We start from the raw sequence: 13,441 nt of genomic DNA, 5'->3' as shown, positions 1-13,441 counted from the left end.
TATCACTGCAGGGTTCTACTCCGTCCAGGATCATGGCAGGGACAGGCCATAGGGCTCAGCAGCTGCTAAGTCCCCTGCCTACCCCCTACTTCCTCTGGATGGCCAGGGCCTCACAGGCCTGCGGCTCGGTGTCCCTCATTTTCATCCGCTGTGTCTGGAAACTGCTGGGTTCCCACTGCTCCTCAGGTGGGGCCTTGGCCCAGTGGGCGGGGAACACAAGAGGGCGGGGCCACCCCTGGGATTTGGGTCACCTCAGGAAGAAAAAGGTGCTGATGGGCTGGCCCCCACAGGCAACGCTGAGCAGATGGCCCAGAGGATTATGGAAATCCAGCTTTGTTCTCAACCTGGGAGGCTCAGGCTAGAGGAGGGGGAGGCAGTGTCACCAAATTGCACTTGAGACAGCCAGGCGCGAAAGAACAGCTTAGGCAAAGGGGCTTCCTGTCTGGAGGCTGTGGAACCCCTAAGCCAGGCCTTTCTTCTGCTGCTGCTGTCATGGGGTGGCAGAGAACAGTCAGGAGAGCCCACCTGAGCCTTAAATGGGTAGCAAGGTGTCACCGGAGTGCATTTTTATTGGTCCACCTTCATGGTGGCCATATTCACATAAGGATAGGGAGGATGTTGAAGATACAGGGATGATGATGGTTAAGTTTAAGGTAATGGTGAAGATGATGGTGAAGACTGTGATGGTGCTGATGGTGGAGATGCTGGTGACTGTATTAGTTACTCATCTATTGCTGTGATAAGATACCATGACCAACCAACTCACAGAAGGAAGGAGTTACGGGGGTTCGTGGTTCAAGAGTCCATCACCATCATGGTGGAGAAGCACAGCGGGCAGTCACGGCGTCTGAACAACAAGCTGAGTGCTCACAGCATAAACTACAAGCAGGAAGCGGAGAGAGCAAACTGAGACTGACATGTGACACTTGAAGCCTCAGCACTCGCTCACCCCAGTGTCACACTTCCTTTAGCAAGGCCACATCTCCTAGTCCCACCCCCCCACCCCCAAAATGCCACCAGCTGGGACCAAATATTCAAATCCCGGGGCTATGGGGGACTGTCTCTTTCAGACTATCACAGCACCAGTGTTGGATGTGCAGGTGACAGCTGCCATTTCCTGAGCACTAACTTCACGCACGGGGATGTCTACTGTGCCATCCACTCTAGAACTGAGATAAATCCTGAATGCAGCGCCTTAGACCACTCGGCCATCCTGACAGCCAAGAACTGAGATATAGCCTAACGGAGCCTGAGTTCGAGCCTGGCCTCTGACTTTGGAGCACACATTAAGCCAAGCTAGTCAGCCTGAGTATTTTCAGCTGTGGCTTCCACAACCTCAGTCAGGGCCACCCAGCCCGGCTGCTCTGGTGTGAAAGCTGCCATTGAGGGAACATAATGCCCGATGTGGCTGCAGCCAGTGAACCCCTGGATACAAAAGCAGGCTCTGGCTCCCCAACTGTGTTCTCACCCCTGCTTGCAACGTGGTTCCCTCCTGCTGAGCCCCAGTGCACTTTCCCATCAGCTGCCTCCCTGCACACTTCCCATACCATCTTCAGTGGCAGAGCACAGTTCCTACAAGGTCTGTCTGTGCACATAACATCTCCTTCATTCATTCAAACAGCCAGTTACTCTTTACTATTTATTATTATCAATGTGGTTTTTATTGAAAACATTTCATTAAAACATTAATGGTTATTATATATGTGTTAGGCACATATAATACATATTACTAGTAACCATTATTGTTACCAGTGTAAAATCACAGGCTTTGGGGTTGAGTCCGGGTTCTTAGCTGGTGACTTCTTGTGACACTTAACTTCTGGGAGTCTAGGGCTCGCAGGGGCTCACAGAGACTGAAGCGGCCATCTCAGAACCCGCATGGGTCTGTGCTAGGTCCTTGGCATATATGTTGCAGTTGTTTAGCTTGGGGTTTTTGTGGGGCTCCTAACAGTGGGAGTGGGGGTGTCTCTTACTGTTTTGCTTGCTCTTGGGATCCTTCCTCTTAGTGGCCAGCCTTGCCAGCCTTGTAAGAGGGTTTGTGCCTAATATCATTGTATCTCATTGTGTTCGGTTGATATCTCTGTGAGGCCTGCTCTTTTCTGAAGGGACATGGAGGAGCAGTGGATCTGTGGGAGAGAGGTCCTGGAAGGTGGGGAAGGGAGGGGTGGGGGGAGGGGAGGCTGCCGTCAGGATGTATTGTATGAGAGAACAAAAGAAAGGCAGGGAATGCCATTCCTACCTGCCTCCCTTCCAGGACCTCTGTAGAGACATTAGGGAGCTTTTAAGGCCTCTGCCCAGTGTAGGCCCCACTGAGAGGGGGTGTTCATGATTCCCAGGCTGAGGATGGGGCTCCGGTGTGGAGGGCGGATGAAGCCTGGATGGCAGCTGCCTTGCGGCCTCTCTGCACTGAGCTTGCCCCCCTGACCCCGTCCCTCCCTGCCTCCCTCTCCCTCAGGTGCACCTGTATTCAGACCCGCCCCAGCCCAGTCAGAGCTTCCGCTCTGGGTCAATGCCACAAGGAAACAAGGTCTTATCCTTCTCTATCCCGCAACCCAGATCAGCAGAGTGGTGGCCTGACCCTGCCCAGGGTCCTCAGGCCTCAGAGGCCACGGGTAAGTTGTGGAAGGAGCCAGGCCCTTTAAGCATCTCCCTGCTCGTGGAGGACATGGGGTCACCTTGGGGACCATCCTGGGTAGAGCGTTGGCTCAGCCACCTGGCCTCTTGGTTCTGGGGCATGAGCATTGGTTTTCTTGAGCCCATTGTAGGCCCTAAAACGGACATTTATGACTCCACTTTGTCCTCCCACGGAGCTGGTGAGGAACACCAGCTTTATAAAGCCAGCTTTTATAACCCTGTGATAGTTGGAAGACATGGGGCTCAGAGAGGCAAAGGCATACCCAGTCACATAGCTTGGAAAGGAAAGGGCGAGGATTCGAACCTGCTTTTCCATGAATTAGAGTCTACACTTATAACTGAGATCCATCCCCCAGGCCTGACACCATCTCCTTTTTTTTTTTTTAAAGATTTATTTATTTATCATATCTAAGTACACTGTAGCTGTCTTCAAACACTCCAGAAGAGGGAGTCAGATCTCATTACAGATGGTTGTGAGCCACCATGTGGTTGCTGGGATTTGAACTCAGGACCTTTGGAAGAGCAGTCGGTGCTCTTAACTGCTGAGCCATCTCTCCAGTCCCTAACACTGTCTCCTAACAGCTTTGATCTAGGCTACATCCACCCCTCATTTTCTCTGGTAGGGGAGCAGCATAGCGGCCAGCCCTCTTCTTTTGCTAAGGTGAAGGTTAGGCAGGAGGGGTCACGCTATGGCTTGATGGTTCGGTGGTCTGAGGTGCCTCAGGGCTTCAGCCTCAGTGGACTGGGGAACCGTCCTCAGCCCCAGGGTTCAGCGGCTGTGTATTCCAGGGTGGCCGTTCCCACGAACAGACCTGAGTCCCTCCTCGTCCCCCAGCATGGCCACTCCAGGGCGGCTTCCTCAGAGCCAGGGCATTGCCACAGACCAGCCCTCCACAGGACAGACCCAGGCACTAACCTCTCAGGCCAGCCGGCTCCTGGCCAAGGTGAGTAAACCACAGCTTTGTCCCACAAGACACCTCATCCCAAAAGCATGGGCCTCTGTGTATGTGAGCTGCTTATAGCAGCCCCAGCTGTCTCTGCTCCATGTGGGCTGACAGCCTTTCAGGAACATGACCATTCCTACCCCTTGCCCTCAGACACCATGGGACCCAGCCTCACTGTCACCAAGGAGAAGGTTGAACCTGTCTATTGAGCAGCAACCTGTCTGTTGTCACAGCTTCCCCAGTAAGGCTTGGAGGTGTCCTGTGGTTGTCCACGGGAAGACCCTCACTCTCTCTGCCCTCCACAAGACATTTTCCTCTTTATGATAAACTGTCCCTTCTTTGTTCGTTTATCACCGAAGCCAATCATGTTGCCTCTTGAGGTTTTGAAGCCGGCACTCGAGCTCAGAGTTGTCTGCCGGTCTTTTTCTACCTTCATGCTTGGCTCTGTTCCAAAGGTGTCTAAAGAGACTTAAGAAGATACAACGCCTTAACCACATTCTGAAAACGGAAGTGGGGGAGCTGAGGCAGAGGGGAAGTCCACACAGAGAGAAGTAAAATAAACTAGCTCAATGCCAGTAAACAAGATGTTCTGTTGGGCCCCAGCCCTCAACCAGAATTACACCTTGGGCTCTGGGCTTCCGCTCTCTGTTACAAACACAGAAACACAATTGTTACATTACCTTGTTCCAAAACAAATTTTCACCACTACCAACATTTTTTTTTCCTGTTTTTCTTTTGGGGGGCTGGAGGTAGGGCTTCAGCTTTACTGAGGTGTAATTAACTTACCACAACTTCACTCATTACAAATGTGAGCAGTCCCATCTTTTCCTGCATCACGGTCCTGCAGACATCAAGGCTCATGCTAGAACGTTGCCATCACCAGAATGACGTATCCACCAGGAAGCAGCCTCCACCATCCCACCCTTCGGGCCCAGCAGCCGCTCACCTGCCTTTGTCTTTGCAGTTTTGGGGATGTTATGTTCCTCTTTCGAGTCTGATTTTTTTGGAGTTTCCCTGGTGTTTTCTGGCTCCTCTGTGGTCCAGCATGTGTCATTTCACTGTCACCATTCTTGGTCCTGTACCTGGGATAGCATTTCTCTTTGGCAGTCAGGGCACACTGAGCAGAGGCAGGGCATGGCTGAGGCCCCAGCCAGAGCCAGGCTGTCCGTCTGGGAGCCACCGGCCCTTGTTGGTCTGTGTAGTTCGGTCTGTGTAGTTCTTGCCGTTGCACAGGTTTGAGTGAGGATGTTCTGGGCATTCAAAGCTCACAGGAGCTTAAGGACACGTCCAAATGAGACTCGCAGCGATCTCAAAGACTGATAGCTCATGCCTGTAACCCCAGCACTTGAGAGGCCGGGACAGGCCGATCACTGAATTCAAGGCCAACTTAGGGTTCTGAATGAGACCGCACTTTAAAACAAAACAACAGCATCTCTCACTGGACTCAATGGATTTTTTTTTAACTGATTACATATTGAAATGCTTTTTGTGATCAAGGAAGAAATATTATGGAAGGCCCACAAGATGGCTCAGCAGGAGAGGGGGCTTTCTACCAAGCCTAGTGACCTGAGTCTCAACTCCAGGACACACACACTGTAGAAGGACCTGACTCCTAAGAGTTGTGCTTGGACCTACATATGCACAACACAGTGTGTGCATGCACACAGTCCATCCGTCCACACATCCATGTGTGTACATACATACACCATAAATGCAATTTAAAATAAGATATATATTATTAAAATTGACTTCCCTGTTTTTACATTTTAATTTCCACGACATGTTTAGTTGTATAAAATATGTAGCTCATATTTCATTTCTCCTTCATACTACATTCTGCTTTATAGCTGGCATGCTATGATGTAGTTATATAAATTTTCCTATTTCAGTTTACCCTAGTCTCCCTCCATAAATACGCATTGCAATTTAGTGTTGTTGTTGTTGTTTCCCAGACAAGGTCTCCTTATGTAGCCCTGGTTGTCCTGGAACTCACTTTGTAGACCAAGATGGCCTGGAACTCATGGAGATCCTCCTGCCTCTGCCTCTCGAGTGCTGGGATTAAAAGCAGGCACCATGATGCTCAGCTTTGATTTTTTATTTAAATATTTTTGTTCTTTTTTTTTTTTTTTTTTTGTCTGCAGTGTCAAGGCTAGAACTCAGATCCTTGTGGTTTCTAAGTACACACTCCACCACTGAGCCACACCCTCTGCCCTTGACTGACACTGTAGACGCTCCCAGAGCTGAAGTCTTTCTTCAGCCACAGAGGACTGAGCAGGTTCTATGGAGGCACAACATGGCTTTCTATAAGAGATTCAGCATCCCTGGGCTTTGATGGTTACTCCCTTTGCTATATCCCAGGCAGCACCCTTGTCTTGATTGGCCCTGGAAATGAGGCCTTGGAGCCTTTGTATATGGGAATATCCCATGAATCCTTCTTCTTGGTGGCTGTATGCTGTTCCTCAGACAGTGTATGGGCTGATCCTCCCACCAGTCAGACTGCAGGAAATGTCTCTCATTGGTCTTCCTACACACGAGTGCACCTTTTAGATTTTTCCCAAGACTGTTCTGGCGAAGGCCAGAGGTGGAATCCACTTCCAGGATTCACTAGACACCCAGAAGGCAGACCCAGGCCTTGTCAGCAGAGCTCAGTGTGGCTGAGTGTGTGACTATCACCTCCGGGTCTAGATTCATAAAGCATGTTTCTTTCCCTCCTATTGCTCAGGTGGAATCCTTCGAGGAACTGGTACTGGCCGGACACCTCCCACCCCAGGACCAAATCAAGGTACTGCTACCCAGTGTGGCCATTGCACCAGCACTGACCAGATAGCCTGTCCCCAGAGTTGGGTCTCTGAGCCTCCTTTTGCTAAAGGCAGGTTGCTGTGTCCCAGACCAGTCTTTCTCAGAAGCTGAGACTAGCTCCGACTTAGTGCCCCAGACAGCTGCTTCCTGTGTGGTGCCAGCAAGCCCTTGCTGAGCCACGCTGGCTTACCAGGCTGTCTGCCTGTGCAAGCACTGTTTCATCTCCTCATCCTAAACGCCTACCAGGGAGCTGCAATCATCTCCCCTGCTTAACTGTGATGAGACAAGAGCCCAGAGAGAAATGACACCGAAACCACACAGCTGAGGGGGGCCAAGCCCTGAGCTGGGGCCCCTGCCTCCCCAGTCGTGACCCCTGCCGCTGTACCCCTGGGCTCCAGAAAAGGACCTTTGCTTTCTAACCTACTTCCCTATTAGTTTCCAGAACTTGGAAGCAGGGGTAAATAGGAGACGGGATCATTTTCCCCAGGAAACTGTGACACCGGATGTACTTGTTTCTGCTGGGTTCGGGTTTTAGGTAATTAGAGCCAGATACGTCCAGTCTTTCCTGCAGCCAGAAAGGGGCCCCAGGAAGTTGCGTGTGGGACCCCCAAACCTAGGAGTTTGTACAGGGAAAGACTGGGCATGGCATGGGTGAGATCAGGGTCCTTACAGAGGTGGGAGAGACCCAGGAGGAGGACCTGTCCCCATGCCACAATCTCTACTGGGTTCCTCTCATTGGACAGAGACCCTGGAAGCCAATGGGGAAGGACCCATGTGGGGGCAGGGAAAAAGAGGAGCAGAAATCCAGCCTGGGGGAACAGCTTCAGGACCCCCAAAAATGTCATGGGGTGTTTGTTCCCCAGTTCTGAGAGATACCACAGCAGTGTCCAGTTACAGCATGTGTGACATGCATATCACGCAGGGTATTGGGGTCGCTCTTGAAAGTTGAAGCCTTCCTTTGGGACTAGGCCTTGTAGCTCCGTTGGTAGAGTGTGTGAAGTCCTGAGTTTAAGCCCGGCATTGCATAAAATGGGGTGTGGTGTGGGGTACGGGACTGTAATCCTGCACTCAGGACAAGGAGGTGAGAAGGTCAGAGGGTAATCCTCAGCTCCATAGGGTTTTAGGCCAGCCTGGGCTATATAAGACCCTGTCTCAAAAAAAAAAAATCCCTTTAAAATGTTAATACACACAGCAATTTTATTTATGTAATACAGTTTAATGATTTCATTCATGTATGCAACAATAATTAGTTCTATTCCTTAACTCTTGATCACTTCTATATTTTGAATTCCTCTTTTCTAGTTCTTTTTGCTCTTTTTACAGTACTGGGTCCTAACTAGGGATTCATGCATGTGGGGAAGGCCAACGCTCCTCTGCTGAGCTGTGTCCTCTGTTCTCTCTTCACTGTGCATCTTTAAAATTTTTAAGTTTATTTATCATTAGTGTGTGTGTGTGTGTGTGTGTGTGTGTGTGTGTGTGTAAGAGAGAGAGACAGAGACACGGCAGAGGTCAGGGACAGCTTTGCGAGTCAGTTCCGCTTCTCACCTCTCCATAGGTTCCCAGGAATTGAATTCAGGTCCCTAGGCCTGAGTGACAAGAACTCTCTATCCACTGAGCCTTCTCATTGCCCCCATTTGTGAGACAGGATCTCACTGGATTACCCAGGCTGGCTTTGAGCTTGTCAACCTCCTGCCTCAGCCTCCCACATAGCTTACAGGCTTGTGCCACCAGACCCAGCTCTCTTCTAGCTGCAGAGCTTATGCTAATGAGACGGCACATCAGAGTCCATTCCTCTCGCATGCCTGCTGTGGTGCCTGAAGGCCACCTTCACCTTGACTTTCCCAGACCCTCCTGGCCTTAGCTCCCTCTTCTAGGCCAGCATTTTTAGCTCTCACGTGTTAGTGAGAACACGTGACTTTAGTCCTTGTCTGTTTTCACGTAGCATGAGTCTGGTGCAGCCATCTTTCCTTCTACAGATGACAGCTTTAGAAGTGTCCTTTTCTTCCTCTCCATCCTCATTCCTCCATATCTAGGGACCCTGAGGGCTTTTGGGATATCAGACATGGCTGGAACCTACGATCTAGGTTCCATCTATTCCTAGGCTCCCATAGGAAGGAAGTAGTAGGACAGAGACCTACAGCTGTATATTGATTGGCTACGTTTAGGTTTGCTGTGAGGGCCTAGCAGAGTTTTTCGGACCAGGAACTCTGGTCTCAGTGGGCCTGAGAGTCAAGTCTCGCCTGTATGACTTGCTCACTTATTGGTGAGTTTCAATGACTTAGATAATTTTTTGTGTGTGCTTTGCTGGCAAATTATCTCTCTTATTTCAGTTCTGCTGGAGCAGAAATAAATGCAGAATGCTTTATCTAACAGACACCATGCCAGTCACCTCTATCCATAGTGTGAGGTGATAATACCATCTGTCCTCACTATCTGTGAGAACTGGAGGAGAGAGTGACTTTTATGTTCTGAATGGCACGGTTTTCATACCAGGGGTGAAGGTCTGGGCTCTCGGGAGTATTAGATCCCTATGGAGACACAGCGGTAGGGTATTTGCTGCTGTATCTGACCAGGAACCATGGGGTCCTGGAGTCTACCTGACAAGACCCAATGGTCTCTGGGCTGGCTCCTAGGCATCACGTGTTTGATGGCAGAGAACACCATCTGAGGAGAAGCCTACAGAGGTGCTCAGCCACAGCCTCTGTTTCTCAAGCTTCATGGGAGCCCCACAGTCCCCCCCTTAAAGCCACCAGTCCATTGTGTGAACACGAAGCCCCTAAGGGCAGGCGCTCAGAGCTCTTGGCCCTTGTTTCAGAGCTTGGAGCAGCTGAGGGCAGCCCACACGGCCCTGGAAGCAGAGTACCTACAGGCCTGCAGAGAAGAGCACCTGGATCCTCAGCTTGATGCCTCTCAGGGGAGTTCCAGGACCCTCAACCTCTGCAGGTAGGTGCTGGAGAGACAGGCCCAGGAGGACAGGAGGAACAGGCCCCTGGCTCCCTCTGTCTCTGGGAAGGAAACATTTCACACCCAGCTGAGAATCTAATCCCTTTAGATACATTTTTGAGATCAGAACTGCAGAGCCCCTCACTAGACAAGAGGAAACTGAGGCCAGAGGAAACTAGGGTCTGCTTAAGAGTCAGTCACACAGCATCGGGATGGCAGAAAGGACTGAGCTGAGGCCTCCTGATACCCATTGGAGTCTAAGCATCTTGCTATTGAAGTTCTTGGGGGCCATCTATTAATGGCTTATGTGGACCCTGAGAGGGCATCCCTGGGATCTCTGATTTGACACTCATCACCACACTATTTCTTCCTTCAAGGGAGCTAGAGGCAGAGATATACCACCTGGGGCAGCGCCTGGAAGAGCTCCAGGACCATATGGACCAGACCCAAGGAGAGGCAGAACCATGCAGGCCAGACCTGCAGGATGGCACCGCTACCATACCCTTTCTGCCCCAGCCAGCTCATCCGCCCATGCCTTCGGAACCAATCTCCTCCACGGATGTGCAAACCTCCCAGGAGGTACTGCTTTGCCCCATCTCATTGGTCTGTCCCCATTTGCTTGTCTTATTCATTCCATGTTCATTTCTTCACTATATATTTAGGAAGTGTGTGCAGTAGTCTAGGCCCCGTGACACACGGTGGGGATTCAGTGGGGACAGAAGGTAGAGAAGGTGACCTCTGCCCTTACGGAGTTTTCTGAATACATCATTTTGATAGCATGCTGAAAGAGAAATACAGGTTCTGTGGACGTGGGGAGCACTGTAACTAATTAAGACGGGGACACCAACTCTCTCTGAAGTGTTTAAAGGAGATGGGAGAGTAAGTAGGGCCTGCTCAGTGCTGGAGACAAGTCAGTCAGTGGAACGTGAGTGGGTTTTATGGTCTGCCATGTTGCTGGAGACACCAGCGTGGGCCTTGTGATGTAGGAGCTTGTGGTTCATGTCACAATTAAACCCTCCTTGGGTTGTCCATAGAGGGTGGCAGCAAGCACTTGTGGGTCAACCAATATGAGGCTGGGGAGTGACAGGGTAGAGGGAGAGATGAGTCCATGAGCTTAGACAGGGTTCCAGGGTTCAGTTGATCTGACTTGGGTAACAGCAAGAGAGAAGGCAGCCGGTTGGCTCCCAGGCCCCAGCCTGGAGTGAAGGACAAGGGGTGTGGGTGCTTACAAAGCTAAGACACCAGACACAGCCTCTGTGTGGAACATGCTTTCCACAGAGCCCTCTCTCCACACCATGGCCTGTTAAGGGACAGCCACTGTCTCCCGTGGGTGGGTGAGCTATGGGCACACATATGGCAGTGGCGGCAGCTCTGTGCCCCTAAGCTCCTGCTCTTGTCGCCTGGGGCCTGCCCTGCTGCTGAGCAGGGTAGGGATAGTGCACTAGGTGAGTGGGTGAGAGGCTGCCCCTGAGGGTTGGGACTTACCCTTAGCCTTGTGCAGTAGGCAGAACAACCCTGGCAGACGGCATTTCCTGTGCGGACACGGAGCCTGGGTGGCCAGGCTACAGGGAAAGGTGGACACAGGTGCCTCTGGCAGGCCAACTGCCCTGGCTTTGGTATGGCTTTAGCACCTCGCACCAGCCTCAATTTCTATGTGAAGTGTGTTTCAAGACACTGAGGAGAAATTGTGTCTGTAGTATGCCTGGCAGGCACCAGGAGCTCAGCTCCCAGCAACCAGCCCTGAAGACCCTAGTCTTCACAGGGTCTCACACAGTGAATGAATGGCAGGAGATAGGCCGAGTTCACTGCTTCCTGATCTTCATGTGGCTTGAGATGGACGAAGCAGGTGCTCAGAGTGATGGTTAACCTCTCTCCCCCACTTCCTTGGCCAGCCTGCCACCACCACCATTTCCCCTGGAAGCTCTTGCACGCTCCCCGTAAACAAGGAGGTAAACCTGAGCATCAAGACAGAGGAAAGCCCAAGAGGTCCCCTGGTCCCGCTCAGGGACAGGAAGCTTCAGGTGGAGCAGGACTTCCATGGCCTTCTGGAGAGGTGCGTATGCATAGGCTGAGGACACAGGCCACTGCTGGGCTGGCCACTCTGGGTCTCGCTTGTCCCTCGGGCATAGGTGATACACTCTCTTGGGCATCCTCCTGCAGATACCTCAGCGTGAAATCCCTCCCTGAAGCCTTGAGAGTTGAAGATGAGGAGGACCTGGGGGAGGAGGAAGAGGAGCAGGATCACCATGGCACCTTAGAAGTTGATGGTTCAGCTGCAGCTCCAGGGAAAGCCATGAGGGTATCGCCAGGAGAGCGCCCAGCACAGGCCGAGGAAAGCCATAGAGCTGCTATCCAGTAAGTCACTGGCCTCTGTCACAAACTCCAGTGTCTCACAAAGGGGTGACCATCAGCAGCACAAGCAAAAGGGTTAGGCATGTGACTCGGTAGTAGAGTAGAGCTCTTGCCTGGCATGCCCTGAGTTCAAGTCCCATCTCAGGAAAAACGTATCCAACCTGTAATGGTTTTTTATATTACTTTCAAAGTTAGTTTTTATTTGTAACACAGAATTTTGGCCTTCCGCTTGCTTATTTGTTTATTTATGTATTTATTGGGGGTGGTGGTTCAAGACAGGGTTTCTCTGTGTAGCCCAAGGCTGTCCTGGAACTCACTCTGTAGATCAGGCTGGCCTTGAACTCAGAAATCCACCTGCCTCTGCCTCCCAAGTGCTGGGATTAAAGGTGTGTGTCACCACTGCCCAGCAGTGTTCCATTTATAATAACATTATCTTTTGAGCCTGTGGACTCAGATAGCTAACATAGGAAATTGGGTATGTGAGGCCGAAGACTCTGAGAAGCTCTGCTTCAACCATATCCTTCAGGGTATTTCTGCTCTGGTGTGCTGGGAGGCTATTTAAGTATGAGGTTCAGAGATGGAAAGTGCTGCCCAAGGTCACACAGCTAGGTGACAGAGCCAGGTTACATCCCCAGGGATGTGTGTCTGATGCCAGCGCTTGCCCTTGGACTGGTGCTGAGCCCCAAGTCTGGGTCACCTGGCTCACTCACATGGGGCTCAGAAACGCTGTTTATCTCCTTCCCTGCTAGGGAGGATGAGGACCAGATGGTATCTATGAAGTCATCAAACTTCCGGCCGTCCATGGCCAGAGATAGGTACACACCAGTCCTGGAAACAGCTGAAGTGGCTCAACGGGGCACCAAACCCGTGACATCACATCAGAGCAGTCTGACCAGCCTGGAAGAGCGCAGGCCCTCAGAGCTTCTTCCTCGCAAAGCCCTGCCTCGGGCTGGTGGGCCCCAGACTGAGGTGAGTGTGCTTGTGGGGTGGTCAGACGATCCCTGGTGTCTGAGCTCTGTTCCTGGCCTTCGCTCTCACTGGCTCTTCTCATGTGTCCCTGCTTCTTGCCTGACACTGCTCCTGTTTCTGCAGCCGTAAAGCCTGTCCACCAGTCAGCATCCCAGCCCAGTGCCACCTGCCCTCTGCAGACAGCCTCCTTCCAGGGCTGTGGCTTGTGCCCATTTGTCAGTGTGTCAGAGCTGGGACCTGGTCTCTAACTGTGCCATTTGCACCCACAAGTGGTGATTTGAGGAACTGTTGCAGGGGTGAAAGGCCACAGACAAAATACCACCCAGGCTGTGTAATTTTGTGAGTGCACGTGTGTGTGTATACACACACAAAGTGCACACAACACACATAGCACATACATGTGTACCTGCATACACAGGTACATCTATACACGTGATGCATGCCTACACATATGCAATTACACATGTGCATGTGTGTACAGTGAACATAGACACACTATTTTTAAAAGATTTATTTGTTATATGTAAATACACTGTAGGTGTCTTCAGACACACCAGAAGAGGGGTCAGATCTCATTACAGATGGTTGTGAGCCAACATATGGTTGCTGGGATTTGAACTCAGGAACTTCGGAAGAGTAGTCAGTGCTCTTAACCGCTAAGCCATCTCACCAACCCTATAGACACACTATTATAGTCTTGATGAACTTATGCTTGGCAATCTCTGCATTAGACCTGAGAACACTGAGGGTGTGGGGCATCCTCATCACTCACGTGTTCCCTGTGTCCTGCTTTAAACACA

At 51.2% G+C, this 13,441-nt stretch overlaps 1 protein-coding gene across 5 annotated transcripts in view; it reads left to right on the top strand.

The window, feature by feature from the left end:
* Positions 1 to 13,441, top strand: part of Akna (AT-hook transcription factor) — a 47,668-nt gene that overhangs the window by 22,029 nt on the left and 12,198 nt on the right. For all 5 annotated transcript variants that reach the window (XM_052176621.1, XM_052176622.1, XM_052176618.1 and 2 more), the window contains 8 exons: positions 2,456 to 2,612; positions 3,424 to 3,578; positions 6,301 to 6,360; positions 9,193 to 9,320; positions 9,698 to 9,899; positions 11,213 to 11,373; positions 11,481 to 11,675; positions 12,422 to 12,641. In XM_052176621.1, the coding sequence (XP_052032581.1) occupies positions 2,456 to 2,612; positions 3,424 to 3,578; positions 6,301 to 6,360; positions 9,193 to 9,320; positions 9,698 to 9,899; positions 11,213 to 11,373; positions 11,481 to 11,675; positions 12,422 to 12,641 (1,278 nt within the window). The remainder of the gene's footprint in view (positions 1 to 2,455; positions 2,613 to 3,423; positions 3,579 to 6,300; positions 6,361 to 9,192; positions 9,321 to 9,697; positions 9,900 to 11,212; positions 11,374 to 11,480; positions 11,676 to 12,421; positions 12,642 to 13,441) is intronic.

Source organism: Apodemus sylvaticus, chromosome 3 (genome assembly GCF_947179515.1).
Source record: "Apodemus sylvaticus chromosome 3, mApoSyl1.1, whole genome shotgun sequence".
Taxonomy (NCBI): Eukaryota; Metazoa; Chordata; class Mammalia; order Rodentia; family Muridae; genus Apodemus; species Apodemus sylvaticus.
The sequence above is the reverse complement of the archived record's forward strand: the minus strand, read 5'-3'. Positions and strand labels throughout refer to the sequence as shown.